At 67.7% G+C, this 23094-nt stretch overlaps 1 protein-coding gene across 2 annotated transcripts; it reads right to left on the reverse strand.

Moving 5' to 3' along the window:
- Positions 1-260: 260 nt before the first annotated feature.
- On the reverse strand, positions 261-12080 carry EGFL7 (EGF like domain multiple 7). Of its 2 annotated transcripts, none has more exons than XM_080820753.1 (10): positions 11906-12080; positions 7683-7773; positions 3924-4045; positions 3552-3668; positions 2633-2748; positions 2373-2468; positions 2068-2232; positions 1346-1410; positions 709-871; positions 261-528 (listed from the first exon to the last, which is right to left on the reverse strand). In XM_080820753.1, exons 3-10 carry the CDS (start codon positions 4001-4003, stop codon positions 506-508), a joined length of 825 nt encoding a protein of 274 aa, XP_080676879.1. In that variant the 5' UTR covers positions 4004-4045; positions 7683-7773; positions 11906-12080; the 3' UTR covers positions 261-505. The 2 variants fall into 2 exon arrangements, with proteins under 2 accessions (XP_080676879.1, XP_080676878.1); XM_080820752.1 differs by lacking the exon at positions 11906-12080 and adding an exon at positions 9215-9436.
- Between the last annotated feature and the right edge of the window lie 11014 nt (positions 12081-23094).

Consider the following 23094-nt stretch of genomic DNA (forward strand, 5'->3'; position numbering starts at 1 on the left):
GAGACAGGTCTGCTCTTTGGCTGCCGGCACGGTGGGTGGGGGGGTTGGAGAGAGATTGTCAACGAGAAGCCATTGTCATGTTCCCGGAAAGCACTGGCCGTAGCCCCTTTTGGAGAGGGGGACCGAGACCCCATGCAGGAGGAAGCCCCGTGTGGCCGGAGCCCCTTCTGTGCCCCACGGCTGCCCCTTCGCCCTCCGGCCAGCCAGCGGGGGGCCTCCCATCAGAATGCCCTCCAGAACCCACCAAGGACACAGTGGCTCCTGAACCTTTGTTTTATTCTGACACAGATGAGCAGTCCCCCAACATGCCCCCCGGCAAGCGAGACCCTCGTGTCTCCCCACCCCCAGCCCCAGGCCCGCTTGCTGCTGCGGGCCCGGCTGCGGCAGGATCACACCTAGGAGGACCCCTCCTCCCACCCTGCCTTGGCTGGAAACCCCCCTCCCGCCCGACCCAGCACAGTGGGCGAGGCTCTCAGTAGCCAGAGCCAAGGACCCGGGCCACCTGTCACAGCTCCTCCTTGCAGGAACCTGCGGACAGACGAAGGGCTGAGGTCAGGGGTCACCACTCTCCACCACCTTCCCCCACTCCAGGCAGATCCGCTCCCTCAGACTACGGCTGCCCTGCCCCAGTCTCTCGTCTCTGTGGGCACAGACTGGGCGCAGGTCCCACGCTCCCAGGGAGATCTGTGGGGAGGGGGTGGCACTCACAGGACCCCAGCTGCTCCTCCAGGAAGGAGATCTGCTCGCTCAGAGAGTCGATGCGGTCCAGCTGCTGGAAGGAGTGAGCCAGGAGGCTGCTGGGGTCCGGGAGCCCGTGCTCCAGGGCCCTCGAGGCCAGGCTGTGCAGTGGGGCGAGCACCAGCTGCAGCTTCTGTGGGCCCAGGAGAAGAGACCCTCTGTCCCACAAGGCTTTTAGGGACCTCTGTGGCCAGTAAAGGCTCTGCAGGGCCCTGGATGTCCACCAGAGGGAGCGTCTGTGCCAGGAGAGCCAGGTGCATGGGCAGATGGACACCTCGCGAGCCTGCCAGACAGTGGTCCCCAAAGCCTGGAGCCCCGGGTCAGAGGAGCTGGGGGGGGGGGTGTGCTAGAGCTTCCAAGGGGTTACCAGGCCAACGGCCCCCTGGGCTGCAGGGACAAAGGTAGGGGTAGGAACTCTGTGCTGCTGGGGGCGGAGGCACGGCCAAGCCTGGCCCCTCCTCTTCTGGGGCCCCCAGGCCTGCTCGCCCTGCCTGGCCTGGGCTGTCAGTACCCAGGAGGCCTTCTTCCCGGGGCCACCCCCACGGAGCCCCACAACCCCCGAGGGCCTGAGCTGCACCACAGGAGACAGTGTGGGGCCAGGCCTCACCTGCTCTAGGACGTCCACCCGTGACCGGAGTCTCTGCACTTCCTCCTCGACGGCGCTGTCCACGCCTGGGGAGATCCCAGCCCCGAGTCAGGCAGGCCGGGCTCCCAGGCCCACGCCCCAGCCTGGCTTCTGGTCCCCATGCCGAGGCCTCTCGGCCTCGCAGAGTGAGGTGGCACAGCCCTGGGGGGGTGCGGATGGGGCTTAAGCCCCTCCCCCATCCTAGGCAGCTGGGGCGGCCTGAAGTCTGGGGGGCGGCCCTGCCCCGTTAGCGCCCCAGGCAGCTGTGCCCTGCCCCTCCGCACCAGGGTCCCTGCTGCACTGAGCCGTCCAAGCCGAGGTCCACCGGGTGCTCCTGGTGCCGAGCTGCCGACAGCGCATTATTACTCACGGTACGAGTTTGAAGTGTCACAGCGCGTACCAAAAGTAATAATGTCCCGTCGCCAGCAAAGGTGTGGCGTCTCCCGGCTGCGGTGGCAGGATGTGGAGAAGACCCTGCGGCGCCGGCTTCCACTCTCTCGGCTGAGATGAGGCCCCCGTCTCGGCAACCCTCCCCACAGTGCCCCCCCAAGAATCACCCCCACTTCTGCCCAGGTTGGGGAGATGGCCAGCAGCCCCCAGTGCGCCCAGCACCGATTGGCAGGATGAGGCCCACCTCCTCCCCCCGCCCTCCCCGACCCCTTCCAAGCAGAGCAGCAAGGATGGGGGACGCCTGGGAAGTTTACCTGTTGTGGGGTTCGGGGCTACCCTGGGGGTCCCTGTCTTGGGCAGGCAGAGCTCACCATCTGCAGACTGGTCGTGCCCTTCCCGACACTGACACCAGTAACTGCCCGCAGTGTTGACACAGTACTGGGGACAGGTACCCTGTCCAGCCCTGCACTCATCCACATCTGCAGGAAAAGGGGCGTCTGCTAGGGAGTGGCACCCACACCGATCCCCCTCAACACGGACCTGTTCGTGGGCCACCCCCGACACCTGGCGAGGGCCCCAGAGGACCCTTACCCCCCAGGAGGACGGCAGGCAGCCTCACCTGTCTGGCAGGTGTCACCCTGCCATCCTGCAGGGCAGTGACAGCGGCCTGGCTGGACACAGGTCCCTCCGTTCTGGCAGGGTGGCCGGCATATCGCTGTCGAAGGGAGGGCCCGTCACAAATGGAGGGAGGTCCCCAGGGCGCCGCGGGGGGCAGCCAAGGAAGGGGAGCCGCACAGCAAGGAGGCAGTCCACTCAGATGGAAGTAGCAGGTGCTCCGCCTGGGTCTGCGGGGCCCGGGGACAGCTGTGCCCCTCTCACCTGCTCCGCAGGCCCTGGGGAACCCACTGGTCCTCTTCCAGCCGGGGCAGCAGGCATAGCGGGGCCTGGGGGCAGCCGGCCCTGGGCTGCGGCGGTAGGCGGTCCTGTAGATGGTCCTGCGCGGTGGGTGGGGACAGCGAGTCAGTGGCAGCACCGGTGGTCTCCCAGGTTCTCCAGCCCGCCTTTCCCCCCTGGGTGCTGGACCCATGGACGCTGAGGGTGCCCCCTACCAGCACAGCTCAAACCACAGCGTCAGAGTCCCAGACTCCCGGGCCCTCCCCTGAGCAGGTGGGGAAGGGGGGCACTCACCAACGGGCCCCTCCTAGGCCAGCCGGCTCAGGGAAAGGGACAGGGAGCAGGGCCCCGCCCCTTGCTGGGCCCCACCCACACTGCCCCCACCTTCTTGGCCAGTGCGGGGGGTGGGATGTCCCACAGGAAGGGCTTTGAGAACCCCACAGACCACAGACAGCGGAATCTCATTAAGCCGCATTTCCACAGCTGAGCGCCGGAGGACACACCCCTTGTGCAGGGGGCCAGCCAGGGGGGTGACCGTCGGGGGCCGCCATGGGGAGAGGGGTGCCCACCGGAGCTCGAGGCAGGATTTGGCGAGGCAGGCATCATGTCAAATGGATGAGAAATTGTAGCCAGCACCCCAAAAGCAGAGGGCAGCAGACAGGATAGTGAGCCCCCCCAGAGATGAGGGTGGGGGAGCAGGAAGGGGCTGACGTCTGACGTTACTACGGCCACATCCTGAGGCCAAGACTGCCCGAGTCAAAACGGGCATCGGCCTCCGCCATCCACTGGGACGTGGGCCCAGGCTTCCCACCTGGGGTAGCACAGCCCTCCTGCGAGGGCCTGGGCGGGGGTGGGGGGCGTTGATGTGTGGCGGGTGGGGGCACTGCGGGGGCAGGGCGCTCACCGGTAGGTGCTGCAGGCTCGGTGCCCATCACAGGTGGTGAGGAAGGGCTGGTACACGCGCTGCACGAAGGACTCGGACTCGGGGCCCCTGGGAGCCCTGACGGCACACACCCTGCGGCTACAGAGATGCGGGCGCCGGCCAGTCAGTCCCACAGGTCCCAGCCCAGAGCCCAGAGTCTTCCAGCCCCGGAACCAAGGGAGCCGAGGATCTGGGGAAGGGGCTTCCCAGCGTGCCCACAGGAAGGACCCTCATCAAGAGTGACAAGGAAGAGCCATGCCCCCCCCCCGTACTGGGGGTTGCCCTGAGGGCTCCTGGCTGCCCACCCTCGGCACAGCAGCACCCAGAGGCCCAGGCCCCCACACTCTGACTCACCCAGGCCGGAAGACGCGCTCAGTGCCACCCACCGCCGGCACCAGGAGCCACAGCAGCAGCAGCTCCCTGGGGCTGAACATGGCCCGCGTCTGCGGGGGGGGTGGCCTTCTCCTCAGGGGGGCCTGGAGCACAAGGCATACCCCGTAAACCCCTCTGCAGATCCCTCCTTGAGCCTGTTCCCTGGCTCTGGGACACCTGCCCCGCTCAGCCGCTTTGCTGGGACCTCCCACTGCAGGAGAGCCCCCGGGGGCAGTGGCGGCAGCAGCCGCCCCCTCCTCCCGCCCCCTCAGCGAGGCGGGCCAGCCCTCTCCCCAGCACGAAGGGCCCCGATGGCAGCAACGGAAGCCGGCCCCCTCTCCTGGGGCCAGAGGCTTCTCCGTCTGATGGCAGCTGCAGCTCCAGCAACGTTCACTTAGGAAGGTGGGGGCCCAGGGGGAGCACCGGGGCTGGATTTAGTGCTCTCGTGTCACGGCAGGGGAGTCCCCATCCCGGTCTGCAGACGGGATGGGAGTGGGCAGAGCCAGACCCCAGTCCGGCTGGCTCGGTCCTTCTGGCCTTCAACGCCCTCACCTGCCGCACGGGGAGCCGGCCGCGGGGGGTGGCCTGGGAGTCTAGGAGGGGTCAGCGTGAGGAGCCATATGGCCCTGCACAGAGTGGGGTAGAGCCTGCGTGGGAGGGGGCACTCCTGCCCTGGGGTCTGACCAGTCTGCTCCAGGGCTCCCAGGACAGTTGCGGGGGGAGGGCTGGAGCTGCCCTCCCCACAGGCCAGTGGAGCCAAATGCCATCCTTCTCTTCTGGGGATGGACGCCAGGGACCCGGGAGAGCATTCCTGGGAATGTGAGAAAGCCCAACCCAGAGGGAATGGTCTGCGACGAGCCCAGGGGCCTGTGCGGTGGGGGGGAGGGGGCGGCTGTCTGCACGTGCGGCAAGCACCTGGGTAGACGGGGCCCTCCAGACACCCCACCGAGGCCCCCAAGGGGCTGGGTCTGGCCGGGCAGGCAGCCCCTGGCCCTGCAGGGCACCCAGCAGGAAGGACATGGAAGAAAGCTGGACTTCTGTGTGGCAGGACGTGGAATCTGGGTGGGGTCACCCCCTTCTCTGGGACTCAGTTTCCTCAAAGACACCACAAGGGTCTCAGAGGCCCCTCCTCTACTTGACAACTGGTCCCACACGGAGTGACCACCATGAGCCGCTGCTGAGCGCTCAGGCCGGCCAAGCTTGACCGCACGGGGAGAGTGATGCCGTGACAGGTCACGCGGTCAGCTGGGAGCGGAGCCCTCACCCTGGCCCACGGCAGCCCACAGACCCGGGTGAGGCAGGAGGTCGCCCTGGCCCACCGCAGCCCACAGACCCGGGTGAGGCAGAAGGTCGCCCTGGCCCACGGCAGCCCACTGACCGGGGTGAGGCAGAAGGTCGCCCTGGCCCACGGCAGCCCACTGACCCGGGTGAGGCAGAAGGCAGCTAGAGGAGAGTCCCTCCCGCACCCTGTTCTCTGTGGGGCCCAAGAAGGGAAGCCGCAGTGTTGGGACTTAGTATGAGGCAGGGTCATGTCCTGTGGGCCAGCGTGGGAAGAGGAACTCTGGGAGTGGACCCTGGGGGGAGCACACTCTTGGGGGCATTCCTGGGGGTCTAGGCAAGAATTGAACGGCCGGGAACAAGTGGGCCCCGGGAGCGGCCCTGCGGGGAGCGGCCCTGGGAAGGCAGAGGTGGCCGCAGTGCCTGGGGGCTGGGCAGGCGCACACGAGGGTCCCACGGAGGCTGTGCCTTGCCTGCCCGAGGTAGGGGGAGGCTCGCCTCCGGCAGATGTAACTGGGCCCCCCATTCCCACCCCAGCCCCGCCCCCACTCACTGACAGCCGCTTAGAAGTGGCCCGCGCTTGTGACAGCGGAGACTCAATTCTCCAAGTCAGGCTTCCTCCTGGGCCCCGAAGGCCGCCCGCCAGCCTGCGCTGGGCCACAGTCTCATTTCCCTTTGCAGCCCAGCTGGGGCGGGGGCGCCCGGGCGGGGGCGGCCGCGGCGTCTCAGGTGGATGAGCGGTCGCGTCCCGCCCTCCCCGAGGGTCAGCGGCAGCCCAGCCCGCCCCCTCCCGCCCACCTGCCCGCGCGGCGTCCCCGCAGCGCCCCCCGGGAGGGCTGCGGCCGCAGAGGGAGGGGCCGGCCTCGCCGCAGAGCGGCGCCCCGGGCCCCCCTCCGCCGCGAGGGCCGCCCTGGACGTTAGGACCCTGGGAGGGCGGAAAGGCGCGGTGACAGGCCATGGGGAAGCGTCCTCCCCGCCGCCGGCCCCAGCTCCCCTCCCCCTGCGCGGCGGACCGCGGGGTGCGGGTGAGGATGGAGACAGGCGCGGGGTCTGGGGCCCGCGAGGCCCCGAGCCAGGCCCTGCGGGGACGCTCAGGGCCCGACGCGAGTGAGGGGCTGCCGCGCCCCCCCCCCGCCCCGACCCCCCCTCCCCGCGCGGCCCGGCTCGTCGCCTGCTACCGGCAGGGGGCGCCCTTCCCGGAGGCCGCTGGGCCCATTCTCCGGACCCGGCGCGCGGCCGGGCAGGGCTGGGGTCGCGCCCCCGCGCCGCAGCCCCGGCGCCCCCGGCCCGCTCACCTCTCGGCTCCCCGCGGTCGCGCTGCGTCGCCCCCCGGCTCCGCGCGCGCCCGGGCCCCCGGCCTCCCCCGCCCCCAGCGCGCGGCGAGCGGACCCCGCCCTCGGCGCCCCCCGCGCCCCCCGCGCCCCCCGGCCCGGAGCCCGCTCCCTCCGCACTCACCGCCCGAGCCGGGCGCGCACGCGCCGCCGCCGCCGCCGCCGCCGCCGCCGCCGCCGCCGCCGCGCCGAGGGGCCCCGGCCCCGCCCGCCGCCCCGCCCCGACCCCGCCCCCCGCCCGCCCCGGGTGGGCTCCGAGCCCCCCCGCCCGCCCCCATTGCGCAGATAGGGACACTGAGGTCCGCGGCGCACGGCGCCCCGCGGGCAGGGCAGTGAGTCAGCCCGAGCCCGGGACGCCGGACGCGCACCCGCCTGAGCGCGCCACCGCCCCTCCCGGGCCGGCGCCGACCCCGCAGCAGGACGCGCGGCCGCAGGGGACGCAGGACTGGGACGCGGTCAGGTGTCCGGAGGCCGCGTGGGGAGCCCGTTCTGGTCGGGGGAGGGGGAGGCCCTCGAACTCGCAGGCTGGGCACCGAACCGTGCGGATGGCCGTCGCAAGGGCCAGCTCACTAGGCAGCAGGCACGGACTAAAGGGGACCGCGACTTTGCAGTCACGGTAGGGTGGGCAGAATGACCCCTGAGGCCCGGGCACCCGTATTTGCACGAGGTCACACGGAGAGCTGTGGCTTGGCAGAGCCTGGCCAGAGCCTAGGTGCGACCTCTCAACCAGTGCGTCAGGTGAGGGGCTCTGTGGGACTCCCATTGGGTTAGGGTTAGGGTCAAGACCACGCCCGGCAGCCCCCCTCCCCCGGGCCTCCTGGACTCCATTTCTGCACGTGTCAGGTGGGCTAAAGCAGCCCCTCCCGACAGCAGTGCCCACCAAGGCGGGGGGGACCGGAACCAGGAGCAGTCACGCCCCACCCGCCAGGAATTATTTGGTCACATCCACACCATGACTCTCACGGCCCTCATTGCATGCCAGGCGCAGGGCCTGCTCCCCTCGGCGGGTTCTGCCCTTGAAGCGGGGCCTGGACCCCGGTCACCTAAGTGTATGTGTGTGTAGGATGTTCCCAGGCCCAGCTGGACCCCCCTCCTTGTGCCCAGAGCATCTGAAGCTTGCTGTGGGACTCACCTGGAGAAGGGGGCTCTGTCATTCCCCCGGACAGTGGTGGCAGCTGCTCTTCCAGTGGGCAGGGCTCCTGGTACTTCCCCCCAGCCGGACTCTGCTGGTCAGAGCCATACTGTGGGTTAGCGCACAACCTTGGTCACCCTGATGCCCAGGGGCTGGGATGGCGGCGACGGCCAGAGCTGAATGGGTCTTTCCGAGTGTTGCCTGTGGCTCACACCCTCAGCCTCCAGGCGGAGCCAGACCTGCCTCGGGTCCCAGGAGACGGGGATGGACAGGCTGCTGGGCATGACTGCAAAGCCCAGGATGCTGGGTGAGGGTCCTTCTTGGGGAAGGGGAGGGCTTCTTGGAGAGCTAGTAGCTTGGGGTGTCAGGTTAGGGCCCACTTCGGTACATGGGAGCTAAAGGACAGGAGGGGACCCCGATGGCTGGACAGAAGCCCCCAGGATGAGAGGGCCCTGAGAGCCCCCTGGCAGATGGTCTGAGGGCAGCTGGGGTAGCTGTGGCTGGGACGCTTGTAATCATGACAGGCTCCTGCCGCTGGAGGACTTCAGGTCCCCTGGCCCCTGAACCTGAGCAGGGCAGCCCTCACTCAGACCCGGGCAGGGAAGAGTTAAGAGCCAGGCCTAGGGGAGACCTTCCCCACCCAGTCCCCTGCCCCCATCCTGTCCCTGACCCTGCAGCCCAGCTGGGCCCCTGGCCCTCACTCGGCTGCTAACCCGGGGCCGGGCCGAGGCCTCATGTTCTGCTTCTTCATGTGAACCACGGGGCTTCCCCAGACAGACCGCGGCCGTGGCCGTGGGACCACGGCAGCAGCGGAGGCCTCCAGTGGGGGCCGGGGGTCTTGGCTGGGGACTCGGGCACTCCGGCTGGAGGAGGGGAGAGGGAGAGCCGGGGCTCCTCTAGGGTCCCAGGTGGGCCGTCCCTGTGCCTGAGGACCTCACCCGTGCCCCCGAAGCCAGCCCGGCAGGACATGGGGGGCCGCTCTTGTCCCCTCAGCGCATCCAAGGAGCCTGGCCATAGATCTGGCTTTGGGCTTCCTCTGCGTGAGGCCAGGGCCCCCTCCGCCTCCCCTCCCAGACCCATGTTGGGAGGGCTTGCCCACACTTGGGTGGCCCTGGGACCCCCAGCTTTGAGAGGAGAGCCCAGCCAACCTTAGGAGCTTCTCCAGGAAGGCAGTCGGCCGGGAGGGCGTGTGGAGGGGTAGGCCACAGGCCGCATCGGGCTTCTCCTCTCAGGGGTCACAGTGGCTGCTGGACCACCCAGAGCTCAGTGTCCCAGCCAAGCAGGCCAGAATCGGTCTAGACCAGGCCACCCACAACGGGGGCCCTTGGCCAAGGGGCCTGGGTGTCCCCAACGCGGTGGGAATGGCACCATCACGGAGAAGAGCAAGATGGTGCCCGGCCCGGAGGCCAGGGTGCAGAGCTGGCGGGCAGGCACCCAGCCGACAGGTGCCTCGGCCAGCAGGTCGGTGGGAGCCAAGGGCGTGCTCGCCCCGCTTGGCCCGCTCCCTGTCCCCGAGGCCACCCCTGCCATACCTGATACTGCCCGGGCCAGGGCTTGGCCACGGCCCCCATCACTGCCCGCTCAGGCCAGAGGTGGATCCTGCCCTGCCTGGCCGCTCCGAGCGCCTCCAGAGGTGCCTGCCTGGCCTGACCGCGGAGCTCTCAGCTGGGCCGTGCGGGGCAGCCGTCTGCGGGCGGGGAGGCTCCTCCCGGGGCAAGGAAGGGCGGCTTTTTATGCTCCATCCCGTGTAAATCAGGATTGGGATGGGCCCTTCCCGGCCGGACTTCCTGTGTGTGTCCCTCGCTGATAACAGGGAGCGGCCAGCGAACAAACAGGAGGCCCTGGGACCGGGGGGTGGGGGGGGGCATCCAGGGGGTGGCCTGGCCGGATTGTGGGCAGGGGTGGGGGAGCGGTCCCCTGGGATTTCAGAGTCTATCTCCGAGGCAGCCGGAGACCAGGCGAAGGCCCGGCCGGCAAGCCTGGAACCTGCGGGTCTCAGCGTGTGACAGAGGACGTGGCACACTGGGAAGCCACCTTCTGGGCCCATCAGCCATGTTACTGAAGTTCCGCAGGAGGGACTGTCTGTGCTCTGACCCTGGACTCTCCCCAGGCCAGGCACCTGCACCCCCAGATGTGTATGCCCAGTGTGGGAATCTGGAGGGACCCCCACCCTGGGAGGGGATGGGCAAGGTAGGCTGGTGGTCCGGACACAGCCCCTGAGGCCCAGAGTGGCTGAGGGGGGGGTCAGGGAGGGCAGTCACCAGCCCAGAGATTCGGGCCTTCTCCAGGAAGGGGCTACCCCGGGGGGCAGTGAGCCCCTGCTCCTGGAGGTGCACCCGCCGGGGTCCTCTCCCGGGGGCAGGCAGAGCACATCCCCCAGCCCTCTCCCCTCCCTCGGCCTCCAGCAGGCAGAGGAGTGAGTGCCAGGGCTGGGCATGGAGATGGAGGAACGTAGGGCCTTTGGGAGACCACCAGGGGTGCTTCCTCTGTTTGGCCCCGGGGTTCACCCCCAGCCCCTGGACTGACTGACTCCGGTGTCCTTGTTTAGGTGGTGCTGGGAGCCTGCAGGTTGGGCCTTGGTTGCTGGGATCGTGGGTGGCTGGAGACCCAAGAGGACCTGGGCAGCTCCTGAGGACGCACCCGGACCACACAGTTGGCCAAGGGTCCCCGATCCAGCAGGGCCACGCCAGACCTCTGCTGGTTGTCCCGGAGGTTTGTGCCCTGCTCTGGGATCAGCCCGTGCCCACCCACAGCCGGAACACCCCTGCTCGCCCTTACCTCCCTCTGGCCCCACCTAGCTGGGTGTCCTGGCCAAGAGGGAGGAGGGGGAGCCGCTTGGAAAATCCCCCACGGGAATGCTGAGAGCAAGAGGGACCAGCCTCCTCCCCACCCCCACAGCTTGCAGGGTTGGGGGTCTGCTGTGGGCACAGGGCTGGGGGCCTCACTAGAGGGTAGGGTCCAAGCTGGGCTCTGCCCCCGCTGCCCGCCCCACCCAGACCCACACCCAGAGATGGGCTCCGAGCCCCTGCAGACACCAGGGCCGGCTGCAGCCAGCCTCTTTTGTGTACAGAGAAACTGAGGCCTGGGAGAGAGAAGACACTTGCCCCAGGTGAGCCGCGAGGCAGAGGGCTAGAACGGGTCAGGATCAAGACAGCTGCTCTCTTCTCTCAGACGGGGCTTCCCCGGGGGCAGCCCCCAGTCCCCCGACCTTCCCTGCCGAGGGCAGGCTGACCTGGGAGTAGCTAAGGAGCCCAACAGTGGATGGTGAATGTCTCCGCCTCCCGTTAAAGCTCGGCCATGTGAGGGAACTTTCTGGAAAGACTCTCCAGAGCACAGACGTGCAATACATACAGGGCGAGAGGGAAGAAAGTCGGTCTCCCCAGCCCCTGGGAGCCAGCCAGGGTGGGGCGCCGGCTCTGCCTGCTGCCAGCAGGCTCTGTGAGCCCCCCACGGGTCCGCGCTTGCCTCCTGACCCGCTCTGCCCTGCCCCCAGCCCCTCCCTGAGCGGAGATCAGAACCAATCCACGGAGAGCCGGCTTTGGATCAGGGCGCCAAGGGACGGCCTTGCCTCGACTTGCCACTCGCCCCTCCAGGCGCTGCACTCAGGCTCCTAGAGTCTCAAGGGCCAGTGCGGGAGGTGGCCGAGGGTCCTGCCCTAAACGGGGCTCAGCTCCTCGGGGTCTGCCCTGCGGGGGGGTACAGGTGGAGGACAGAGGTGGAAGGTGACACTTCCTTGGACTCCAGGAGGTCCTGGGGCCCTAGAGAGGGGCGAGATGTGCTTTCTGCCCCACAGGCCCCCCCGGGGTGCTAGGACGGCGGCAGGGGGCTCCACCGGGGCAGGCCGGGGCTACCCTCCCCCCCACGAGAGGCAGGGCCTCCTCCCACCTCTAACGGTCCCTGTTTAGGGTCCGGGAACACACGGCTCACCGGCAGGGAGTCATCACTGGGAGTCTGACCTGGGCCCGCGTCCCCTGAGGGCACGGTGGGCCCCGGCAGTCCGCTGTCCACACCTGGGCAGCTCGGAGACCTGGGCCTAGAGCCCAGCCGGCTTCCGGCATGGCGTCCAAGGCTGGGGGAACTGGTCCCAGCTTCACTTTCTGTTGCCGGAGGCTCTGGGCCTCAGTTTCCCCATCCACCCCATGGTCAGTAGGGCTGGATGGTCGCAGCTGCCTCCCCAGCTGTGAATGTTCCGAAGTTGTTGGAAAGGGGTCTCGCCGCCTTACCTTCCCTGAGCGCGCTGGTCAGGCCGTGGGGCGTGGCAGAGATCCGCCAGGGCCTTCGAGGTCCTCCTGGCACCCCCCCACCCCTGAGCTTTGGGCCTCTGCAGCCCCGGGAGGGGGTAGACCAGGCCCCCAGCGGAGGCCGGCTTGAGGCCGAGGGGCCCCAGGCGAGGTGTGTGAGCCGGGCTGCAGGAAGGAGGGAGAAGAGCCGCGGCAGAGAGATGGGGCTTCCTGTTCCCCCCCAGAGCGGCCGCGGCCTCAGGACAGGGTGGCTCCGTCAGCCAGGCTGGGCCCGGCCTCTCACCAGATGTGCTGAGCCTTCACCAAGGGGTGCGGCGGCCCAGTGACCATCCGCAGCGGGGGCTGGCTACCCCTGGGCCAGGTCTGCACCTGAGCTGGGTGAGGTCCCAAAGGGAATCGGAGGTTTTCTAGGGAGCCTGGGGGTCTTTGTGCTCCATCGTCTCCCCCACTGCCCGCTGCCCCCTGCCCGGTGCGCCTGCTGGAAGCGCCCCGGGCCAGGCGCTGTGCACGGCACTCACGAAATTACCTTCAGGTGATGTGACTGAGGCCCCCAGGGGACCGTGCTCGTCCAAGGTCAGCCAGTGGGAGCTGGGAGCTGGGTCAGCCAGATGGGGAGCCTGAGGGGTGGGGGCGAGCAGCGGGAGACCCTTCTCTGCGCTGCTTCCCAGACCTTAGCTGCCGGTAAGGACAACCTTCCCATCGCTGGTCCGCCACTGCTCAGGCCGGAGGCCCAGGACACAGCCTTCACTCTGTCTTTGTGTCCCCATGGGCTCTGCCGCCAGAGCATGTCCCACCAGCTGCTGTCCCATTCTGGTCTGGGCCACCATGCTTCCTGCCTGGGGGACCTCCTCCTCAGCCTGTGGGGCACCCCTGGCCGCACCCCAGTTCTTTGTGAAGGTGACATCAGTTCATGTGACCTCCGAGCTTCAGCAGAACTGAGGGCTTCCCATGGCACTGGGGACCGTGTCTGATCCCTCACACTTGTGGCCTGAACCCCCTTCCTGAGCACCAGCTCCCTGGAGCAGAGACACACCCCGTTTGCCTCGCTCCCTCGGGGACAGAGCTGGCCCTTAGCAGGGGTGCAAAGGGCCACCCGCCACCGCCCCACCCAGACGGGCGCCCGGCCGAAGCAGTTCCATGTACGTGTTACCATGCAGTTGTGCACGGAGGTGTGGGGGGAGGGGGAGCGTGCATCCCCCCAGGGGATGCCCCGTCCCCGCCCAGGTGCCCGCGCCCCACTCGCACAGCGTGGTTCATCCGCTTTGAGTTCTAAGTACATGGTGCGGCACGGTGCGCCCGTGCGTCCCGCCTCTCCCACTCCAGGCGTGTCTGCGCACGCTCGGTGCGGCTGTGTGGCTGGCAGCGGCTCGCCCGTCCTCTGGGCAGCTCCGTCTTCCACGGGGAGGACAGGGCCGCGCGCACACTGCCGCTGTTAGCTGTTACCAGCCGTGCTGTTCTGAACATTTTTGTGCCGGGGTGTTGGCATTTCTCTTGGGTGCCTATATCTGGGCCTTCTCCAGGAGAATTACTGGCCTCAGGAGACACACGACACCAGGGACTGCCCAGGTCACCCCCGAGGGCTGGGGGGTTCTGGGTGCCTCACACCCTCGTTGGCACCTGCTACTGCCTTGTGTCTGACTTCAGCCATTCTGATGACTTCGCGGGGCTAGCGCCGTACTATTCTTTCTGTACATGGGGAGAAGACTCCTTTTATAGACGAGACGCCTGGGTGGGCTGAGAGCCAGCCATGGGGCACGTGGGGGGCCATGTGGTCCCCAGGGTGCCGAGCTCTGGGCTTCGGCGTGGCCGAGCCGCCTGCAAGCTACAGGCCCAGTGAATGTCCCAGAGCGTCGGGTCTGGGCAGTGGGCAGAGAAGCGGCTGCCCACTGGAGAGTGAGCTGAGGGGGTCCCCCTGTGCCCCTTCTGCCGTGAGTGTGCAGTGTGTCCCTGGCCACCGGGCGCCTCCAGGAGACGCCCCTCCACTGTGCCGGGGCTGTTGGTCAGCTTGAGGTTGAGGTGGACCCTGGGTCCTGCCTGGAAGCTCCGGGGGCGGGCATTTGTGGTCAGGCCAAACCCAGGCCAAAGCCCGGCGTTGGGACCCTGGAGGGTCACCTTCAGGGTCCTCAGTCCCAACCCCCCAGTTTGTCCCAGTGCCGGCTTCGCCTGGAACCCCGGCTCCTCCAGGCTGTGGAGCCCACCACCACCCCCTTGGGGCTCCCTCCTTTGTGGGGGCTGAGGAAGGGGGACTTGCCCTCCCCCCCGGCTCCCTGGACGGAAGCCCCACTCAGAGTCCGGCTGCAATTTGCCAAGCCTGGCGGGTGGGGCGGCCATCCATGTGGACGGGGGAAAAAACACTCTATCTCCTGGGACAGAAAGGGAAGATCTTGCGAAGGGGGCAGGTGGGTGGAGTGGGCGAGGGCCCAGCCCCGCTCGAGGGGCCATCCTGTCCCACCGCCCTGCCCGCTGAGGGAGAGGGAGAGCTGCGAAGCTAACAGGAGCGACCGCCGAGGCCCGTCAGCACCACGCTCGTGCTCCCCCTGCGAGCGAGCCTGGGGCCAGGATCGGACCCTGTTTATGGAGGAGGAATGACCTCTCGGGGCCACAGAGATGGTCACTGGCAGAGCCTGACCTCTAACCCAGAGCCGAAACACTCCCGGCCTCTGTGAGGGGCATGGGTGGGGGGTGCGCCAGCCTTGGGGGACAGATAAGCTGGTCCCTGTCCCCCAGGCCGGCTGCTGGCACCCTGTCCGTGACCGCCTACCACCCCAGCGGTCAGTGGAGGCTTGCGGACAGCGGCGCGGGAGTCCCCTCCCCAGGGAGCCCAGCTGGCACCCTTAGGGTCGTCATGGGCACCAGTGAAGTCAGGGGCATTAGGAGCCGGAAGACTTCCCTGCCTCAGTTTCCCTAAGTATCAGATCAGGGCATGGAGGGTCTGGGAGCCCTGGGACAGGTCTGGAGGCCTCTGAACCCCAGCACGCCGGGCAGTTTGTGCTGGGGCTTTCCTGGGACGCAGGGAACAGGGGTCCGAGACTCCACCAGATGCCCAAGGGGCCTGTGATCCCAAGTACAGAGCCGGGGGGAGGGGCCCTGAGGTCCCCCAGCACCCCAGTCCACGACCTCGGCTCCACAGCCGCCTGGTAGTGTCATCAGCTTTCGGTTTCCTGACAGGCGCAGAGAGAGCGAGGAAAGGGGCCAGGAATCCCGGCTTCCTCTCAGCGGGGAACGGGAAGTGAGTGCGCCGGTTGGGAGCCACCAGAACAATGGAAACCCCCCCAGGGGAAGGGGAACTGCGTCAGGAGGCCAGGGTGGGGGCTGAGCCTGACCTCCCCGCAGCCGTGCTCCGGCCCAGGCATAAATTTAGTCTGGGTCTTTCCTGATGAAAAACTCGCATGCCCCACTGCTGGGGGAAGGGGGCACAAGGCCCACCTCGGTCCCTGGGTGGCTCCTGGGGTCTTACGGTCCGTGGGTCCATGTCCTCCTCTCCCCTGTGGGTACGCCGAGGTCCAGAGGGGAGGAGCCTGGCCCCGGGGTCCTGGGGTGTGGGGAAGGAGCCCCCCGGCCTGCTGCTTAGGGTCGCAGATCCTCTCCAGCAAGGCCCCCCTGTGTGGGGGACAGAGACCCCGCCCCAGGCCCAGGACGCCAGCGGAAATGCCTCCCCTCGTGCCCCTTTGCCTGCTGGGCACCCTGCCCCAGTGCGCAGCTCTGTGCCTCCCCGCTGAGCGAAAGCAGGACTCCCAGAGGCAGGAGGGCAAAAGCAAGCCTGGCGCTGTGCCGGGCCTGGCTCGGTCCCCATAGCGGTGTGACCTCAGGAGGGGCTCCAGGGGGGCTGTGACTCTGCAGAACCAAGACGCAGCTGCCGGCTTCTTCTTTCCAGCACTGGGCAGCTTTCTGGGGTAGGAGCTCACCCAGCACCCTGTGCGCCCATTTCCACCGTGCAAGGCAGCGGCTCTCAGTCCAGTGACAGAGCCCGGCGGCCACTGTCCCGCCAGTTTGAGCATTTCCTTGCTTCAAAAGCACCCCGAACCTCTTAGCGGTCATTACCCTCCCCCTCAGGTCCTGTCCCCACCCCCAGCCCTAGGCCACCACTGTTGTCCTGCCTCTGGACGTGCCCGTTCTGGAAGGTCGCGCAAGTGATGTCGTGTGCTGTGTGACCCTTGGCGTCCGGCTCCTCTCACTGCGCCTGCTGTTTTGGAGGCTCGTGCACGCCACAGCGTGTGTGCGTGTGGGCATGTGTGCGCGCGTGTGCATGCGTGTCCGTGCACGTCCGCATGTGTCCGTGTCGGTCTGCCTCCTCCTGTGTGCGGGGCCCCCAGCTGAGGGGCGTTTGGGTGGTTTCTACCACGGGCTGTCGTGAGCCCTGCCTCCATGAGCCCTTGTGCGAAGTTCTGTGTGGACTCGTGTGTTTGCCTCTCCCAGGGACGTGGCTGGCGGTGGGTTACGGGGTCGGGTGGCAGCTCTGTGCTTGCTTGTCTGAGAAGCTGCCCCAAACTCCCTCCCGACCCAGTGGTTTCTGCCCCTGCCCAGCCCCAGGACGGCTGGAGGGGCCGCTCCGCTCCCGTCGGGACCCTGGGACGGAATAAGAAGAGCACAGGCAGGTGTGGACCTTGTGGTCTCCTCCCGGCCAGCTCGGAGCGGAACTGAGGCCCCAGGAGGCTCTCTGGGGATGTCACGCAGCCTGTGGGCTGTCCCCTCTCTGCAGACTTGGAGTCAGAGGTCAAATCTGGACCCCACGGGAGCTTGTCTCTGCCCTGGACGTGCTGGACTTGGCCGTGGAGCCCCTGTGAGGCGCAGGTTTCCCTAGCAGCCCCTCAGAACGTCCTCTGGACGGCCCTGCCTAACGTCTCGCTGTCCCCTCTCAGAGCCTGGGAAGTGTCTCCAGCCTCACTCCCTAAGCTGAAGCCAGGACAGGAAGGCGGGGCCCCTCCACCAGCTTGGGGACAGCTGGGGTCTGGTGTGTGGCTGTGCGTTCAGGATCCTTGGGTCCAGGGCAATCCTGGGCAAGCCCCCATCCTCTCTAGCCCCGGGGTCCTTCGTCAGCCACCCCGTGGTAAATCTTAGGGTTCCTCCTTGACCCCCCCTGTGCCAGGAGTGGACTGAGGTTCAGAGAAGCAAGTGCCCCCCAGGTCGTGTGGCTCACTGCAGAGCTGGGATTAGAATCCAAGCCACCCTGGGCCCTCCACACAGCGGGAGCCCACTCACTGTCCTCCCACCCTGTTCTGGGATCAGAGCAGTCCCCGGGGAGCCGAGCCGGGTGCCTGCTGCTGGGTCCCCAGTGTCCTTGACCCCCTGTGTATTCTCCACCAACACCCCATCCCTGTTCTGGGGAACAGCTCGACGTTCCCCACTTGCCCCCGTGCATGACCCTGTGAAGGTGTCCCCGTGCCCTTCTCTGGGTGGGGGAGGGGAAGCAGGGCCGTCCTGTCCCTAGTCCCGTTCAGTCCTGCTTGCAGCATCCGAGCAGGCGACAGGTGAGGGGGTCGCCCCAAGTCTGGGGACCGCCATCCCGTCCCAGATGACGCCAGCCAGCCTCTCAGCCAGGATGCCCCGGAGCCCACGGCAGCCCCTCCAGGCCCTGCCTGCGGATCTCAGCTTCCTGAGCCAGCCCTGCTCTGCACAATGGCCGGAAACGCCTTGCTCAGGCCGTGGTCCAGGCAGCCACGTGTGGCCCTGGGAGAGGTGGGAAGGCTGCTTTGCGGGAGCGCCAGCCCTCCCGGTGGCCCCGAGGGCCCTGCTGGCTGGCCGTCTCTGGGTGGACCACAGCACCGCCCCATGGGAGACGGGGCTGGCTGGGCGATCAGGAAGCAGGCCACAGCCGGCCATCATGCCCAAGGCCCACCCTCACTCTGTGGTCAGGGAGGGTTGCCCCCCCGCTCCAGCAGGTCCCGGCCAGGAGGCTCTGCCAGGTCCATGGGGCGAAGCGCAGAGGGCTCCGGACTGTCATCTGGGCCACGCTGGGGAGGTGTGGGATGGTCCAGCTCAGGACGCTTGGGAGCGCCCCAACCCTCACCCCCATCAGCTCCCCCCACTTTAAAGGAGCCAAATGGAGAAGGAAGACATGCGCCTCTCCCCTCCCCCGGGCTGATTCCCCGAGGCCAGGTGCTGCTGGACCCCAGCCTCCACGCAGAGGGACGCAGGCCGGGGACGAGGCTTCTGCCCTGGGGAGTCAGCCGGACCCTGGTTGGGGGGGACAGGAAGGCCTCTCTGGGCCGGGGGCCCCTTATTTAGATCATGTTTTGCTGTTCCAAAATGAAAGATTCTCTGTGTGTTGTCCAGGCTCTGAAGTCACGCGAGCAGCTTTCGAAAGAGCTGGTGCGTTCGGAGCACGGAGGAACCGCCGTTCTCGGGGCTCCTGCACGCCCCAGTGCCCTGCGGGGCCCAGAAGCGAGAGCACCGGGTGCGCACGGCGGCTCCAGGCCCGTGGCTGACGGGACCCGCTGCGTCCTCGAGGTCCAGTGCACCAGGCTCCAAGTCACGTTCGGCGCTCACAACCGGGCATGGCACGTTTTCGGGTAGATCTGACTTCCTACAGCAGTTTCGGGTTCCGAGCAATATTGAGAGGAAAGCGCAGAGTGCCTGCCGATGCCCCGCCTTCCCCCACTGGCTGCCCCCATCAGCGCCTGCCACATGCTGCACTAGTCGCCACGACTCCACAGGGCCGCGCGGTCACCGCCCAGAGTCCAGAGTGTGCACGAGGGCCGCGCCAGGGCGTCCACCCGTAGGTCTGGGCGGACGTGTGGTGGCACAGACCCGTGTGCTTCCTGCCCAAGCACCCTGAGAGGCGCGTGTGCCCGGTGCTCGGTTTCATGGCTCTGGTCAACGTGTTCCCCCAGGGGCTCCCCTCCCCCGGAATCTCGGGACATTCCCGGCCCGGCCCAAAGCACCCCACACTCCCTCAGACTCACTCTGCTCAGAACTGCCCCGCAGACCCCCCCCTCGGCTCCTTCGGCGCCTTTGAGACCCTCCGTGCTGTGCGTGGATCTGGGCCGGGCTCCTGCCCGCGGCCGGGTGGGACTCCCCGGTCAGACAGTGGTTTGTAACGGATGCACTCGAAAACCAGTGGCTCACTTATGGTTTCTCCAAGAGCAAACGTTGAGTTTCCGTCTGACACGGCCGTTCCGCTCCCGAGTGCGCACAGAAGGCGCTGGGCGCGGGCGCTCGGGTAGACGCGCGGGACACCTAGGGCCTGCGGGGTTCACCGCAACCGAACGTCCGTCCACGGGTGAGCGGGACCGGGGCCTTTTCATACTGTGGAACGTTATTCAGCCATGAAAGGGCAAGACATACAGACCCTCGCTACAGCCGGGGGCGGGCCTCAAGGACCTGCAGAATGAGAGAAGCCGGACACGGGGACAAACACCGTCTGGTTCCACTTACAGGAGCTGTGGGGCGGAGGCAAGTCCGTGGGGACAGGAAATGCATTCGTGGGGGCTGGGGGCGGGCCCTGGGCACTCAGCGTTTGAGGGGTGCCGGAGTTTCCGGCTGGGGAGAGGACAGACTTTTGGGTCCTGCTGATGGCCTGGCAGGCATCTGGGGATTGGCTCTTACTAACCCCCTCAGATGTGGGGGCATGTTCAGGGGGACCCCAGCACAGGAGGGCACATCTTCTGGACCCAGGCCCTCTGTCCGGGCTCCAGAAATAGACATCAGGGGCATGGTGTGGCCCCGGCTCTCCGGGCTCTGTCTGCAGCACCCGTGCTGCCCACTGCCCACCTCGGGCCTGGGTGGCCCCCAGTTGAGGGTGACCCCTGGAGTCCGCGGGGGTGACGAGACCCCTTCTAGGGCTGGAGGATCCTTCCCTCAGCCCAGCTCGCCACACCTGCTGTGTGGCCAAGAGTCATGGTCACTGTGGGCAGTGGGGGGGCGGCTGATGGTCCTCCCTCTGCCCGTCGTCAGACTCATGATGACCAGGTCATCTTAGGCCAGGTGGCAGGTGGAATAGCTTGGGGGGGTGGGTCCCCAGGGGCAGAACATGGGCTGAGCCAGGCCCAGGCTTCCCTGGGACCCCAAGCGGGGGCATGGGCAGCATCTGTACCTGAGGGCCCCTGAGACAGGCCTGAGTCACAGGAGCGGTGAGCTTAGAGGGGCTGGGAGAGCTGGGGATCCACTTTGCCGCTTCCCGAGAATTGGGAGAGGGCCCTGGCCGAGGCGGGGGGCCAGGCAGGCAGGAGGCCTCGGTGGCCGTGGGCAGCTTGTCCAGGTGCCCAGCCCCAGGCCTGGCTGGGCCTGGAGCCCTTGCCACCCAGGGCCTCAAACTCCCCCAGGCCTCTGAGCACAGTGGTGGGGGGGAGGGGGAGGGGGAGGAGGGCCACTACCGGGCGCTGGTCCTCCCGCCCCGGCAGGAAAGGCTGACCGGGGCTGGGGACAAAAGGCGGACGTGCGGCTGGCCATGTGGGCCCTTATCAGGCCTGCACCCGCCGGGCTGCCGGGTCTCTGCGGAAACGCTCCTCTCTGCCGGCCTTCCTGCCTGCGCCTGGCCACCCCGCCAGGCACTGGGCAGGGGAGAGGGGAGGCTGGCAGGGCTGACGGGGTGGGGGGGCGGGCGCAGGCCACCTGGCCTCGAGGGTTCTGGACGGTGATTCGAGGGAGTGTCAGCGTCCTTCACGCAGCCCGCTGCGGGAGAGCCGACGGTCCCCCCGCCCCACCCCCCAGCGGGCAGAGGAGGAAGCTGTGGCCTAACCGAGGGACAATAACCAGGCCGGGCAGACGCCTTGTGCCGTCAAAGGCTCAGCAATCCTGCGGCTGCGGCTGACGAGGTCCTAGCTCGCACTCCGGTCCCTCTGGGAATATGCAGCAGGGATGGGGGGGCACAGATGGGGGCTCCCTTGGGGAAGCTCACTGCTACAGCCCACCCCACTGTACACCCAGGGTCTGCACATTCTGTTTTATTTATAAAAACTGTCTTGATTGGGGCACCTGGGTGCCTCGGTGGGTGAGGTGTCTGCCTTTGGCTCAGGTCATGGTCCCAGGGTGCTGGGATCAAGTCCCATGTCGGGCTCTGTGCTCAGTGGGGAGCCTGCGTCCCCCTCCCCCTCTGCCCCACACCCCTGCTGCGTCCCGACTGACACACGTGAGGAGGTGCCGCAGGTATCGGGTGTTGGGGGCTCGGTGGGGTTTCCCGCAAGGACGCAGGATCAGCCGTGGGGGTGGGGGGACAGGCGGCCAGCCTTGTCCTGCGGACCCTTCCTACTACCCTGGGGGGCAAGCGCCATGAGCTCCATTTTATAGAGGAAACTGCGAGGTCCCAGCCAAGCCAGCCTCCTGCCGGCTGCCCAGTGACCCCACCCCAGGCCCCAGCTGCCCTCTGGTGGATGCAGGATTTTACTGGGTCAGGCTGAGGCTGGGGCCCGTGGTGGCCGCATCCATACCCCCTCCCCCTCCCTCCTAAGTGCAGATTTGCAGGATTTGGGGCAGGTGAGGGTGGGGGGACCCAGAGCAGCCAGGTCTTCTGGGACCTTCTGCGCATGGGGTATGGCGTGAAATCTGCCGGGGGACTGCCCACCCTGAGGTGGGGGGCCAGGCCCAGCCTTAAGCCCATCAGCAGAGCTGTACCCCAGCTGCGGCAGGCCTCCCAGTGAGCCCCCATGTGTCCCACCCTAGGTGAAACCCACAAGACCCTCTCCCTCCCCGCCACTGCCTGGAGGACACAGGAGCAGCTGGGGACTTCGGAGGAGACGCAGCTGGTCCTCTGGGGCATGTCAGGAGTAGTACAATGGTCCCCCCCATCTCCCCAGCACATTAAACCCAAAGGTGGGTGTGGCTGCCCCCCAGCACCAAGCCCTGGGTTGGAGGTGATGTTGCTCCGCCCCTCCCCCTACACACCTGCCGGAGCCTGGTGGCCCCAGGTCAAGCCTGTCTGGGGCCTCAGGCTGGGGTCTCTTGGGGCGCCCCTGTGGCTGGGCTGAGGCTTTGTCTGAAAGGTTTTCCAGCTCCTATGCCCTTTCATGGTGTAAACTGCAGGGGGCTAGTCATTCCCATTTCCCTAAGAAACCGACCGAAGTACAGAGAGATTTCTCAGTCCTGCTGCTTGGGGAAGCTGACCCTAGGGTCAGGGGCTGGCCAGTGGGGGCTTTGGGAGCTCCTGGAGGGTGCCCGTGTGAGGCCAGGGTGGGGAGTTCCTGTCTCGGTGGGAATGGACGACGGGCCTTGGGGGACAGGACGAAGTGTAGTGCACAGCCATGGACAACAGGGTCCTGGTGGCCACGCCCCAGGCACCCGCGCTCACGCAGGCTGTCCCAGTGACACGGACTTCAAGAAGGCCCCAGAGGCGTCGGCAGGAGCCCCAGATGCTTATCCTTCTGGGCGAACGGGGCAGGCGGGTGGGGAGGGGCCGGCCAGTCACTTGAACATGGAGAACAAAGGGGGCCTGGTCGTGGGGCTCACGTCCTGCCTCTGCTGTGGGATGTGACCTCCGTGACCTCACCTAGGATCAGGTGACAGTTGTGCCCCCTCTGTGGGCAGCGCTCGGCCAGTGTCTGGCTGTGAGAGTCCCTCCTGCTCGTGCTGGCAGGGGCCTCTGACCCACGGAGTGGAGGGGGCCCAGCCCAGGCTCCTGCTGCCGCCGGAGAGGCCCTGCACTGTTGCCGGGCCTGACTCCCCACCCAGTGGGGCCAGGGCGGCAGCTCGAGCAGCGTGGGCCATAGCCATGTGCCGTGCTAGCGGGCAGGGTGCATACGGGGGCCACAGAGGGGCTGGGACTTGTGTCCAGAGCACGTCCGCACTTGGGACCCAGTCTGGATAGAGGCCCTGCTGCTGTTGACCCGAGGGGACAGAGGAAGTCCCTGATGGCCTCTGGCCTCCCTTGCTGACCCTGGCTGTCTGGGCTGCTTTGGGGGCACCCGGGTGTCCCAGGAAAACCTGTCCCCAGCCCCCTGCTGTCCTCTGATCTCTGGGACTAGCTGCCCGGAGAAGGGTTAGGGGCTCACAGGACATTTGGCGCCTGTTGCCATGTTAGGGGCCTCTCTGGGAGCAAGGCCTTTGGCACATGGTCACGTGTTTGCACACACCCCAGACGCGGGGCCTGGCACTCAGGGGCACCCAAGCCTTCCTGCCTTGAGGGTCAACACAGGCTGGCTTGTCCATTCCTGTCTCTCCAGGCCCGGAGGAAGGGGCTGGGGCAGGGAGGGCCTTGAGCCTGTGAGGGGCCCCTGCCCCGGCACCTAGGCGGAGGGTTC

The sequence above is a fragment of the Martes martes genome, assembly GCF_963455335.1.
Source record: "Martes martes genome assembly, chromosome: 12".
Classification (NCBI taxonomy): domain Eukaryota; kingdom Metazoa; phylum Chordata; class Mammalia; order Carnivora; family Mustelidae; genus Martes; species Martes martes.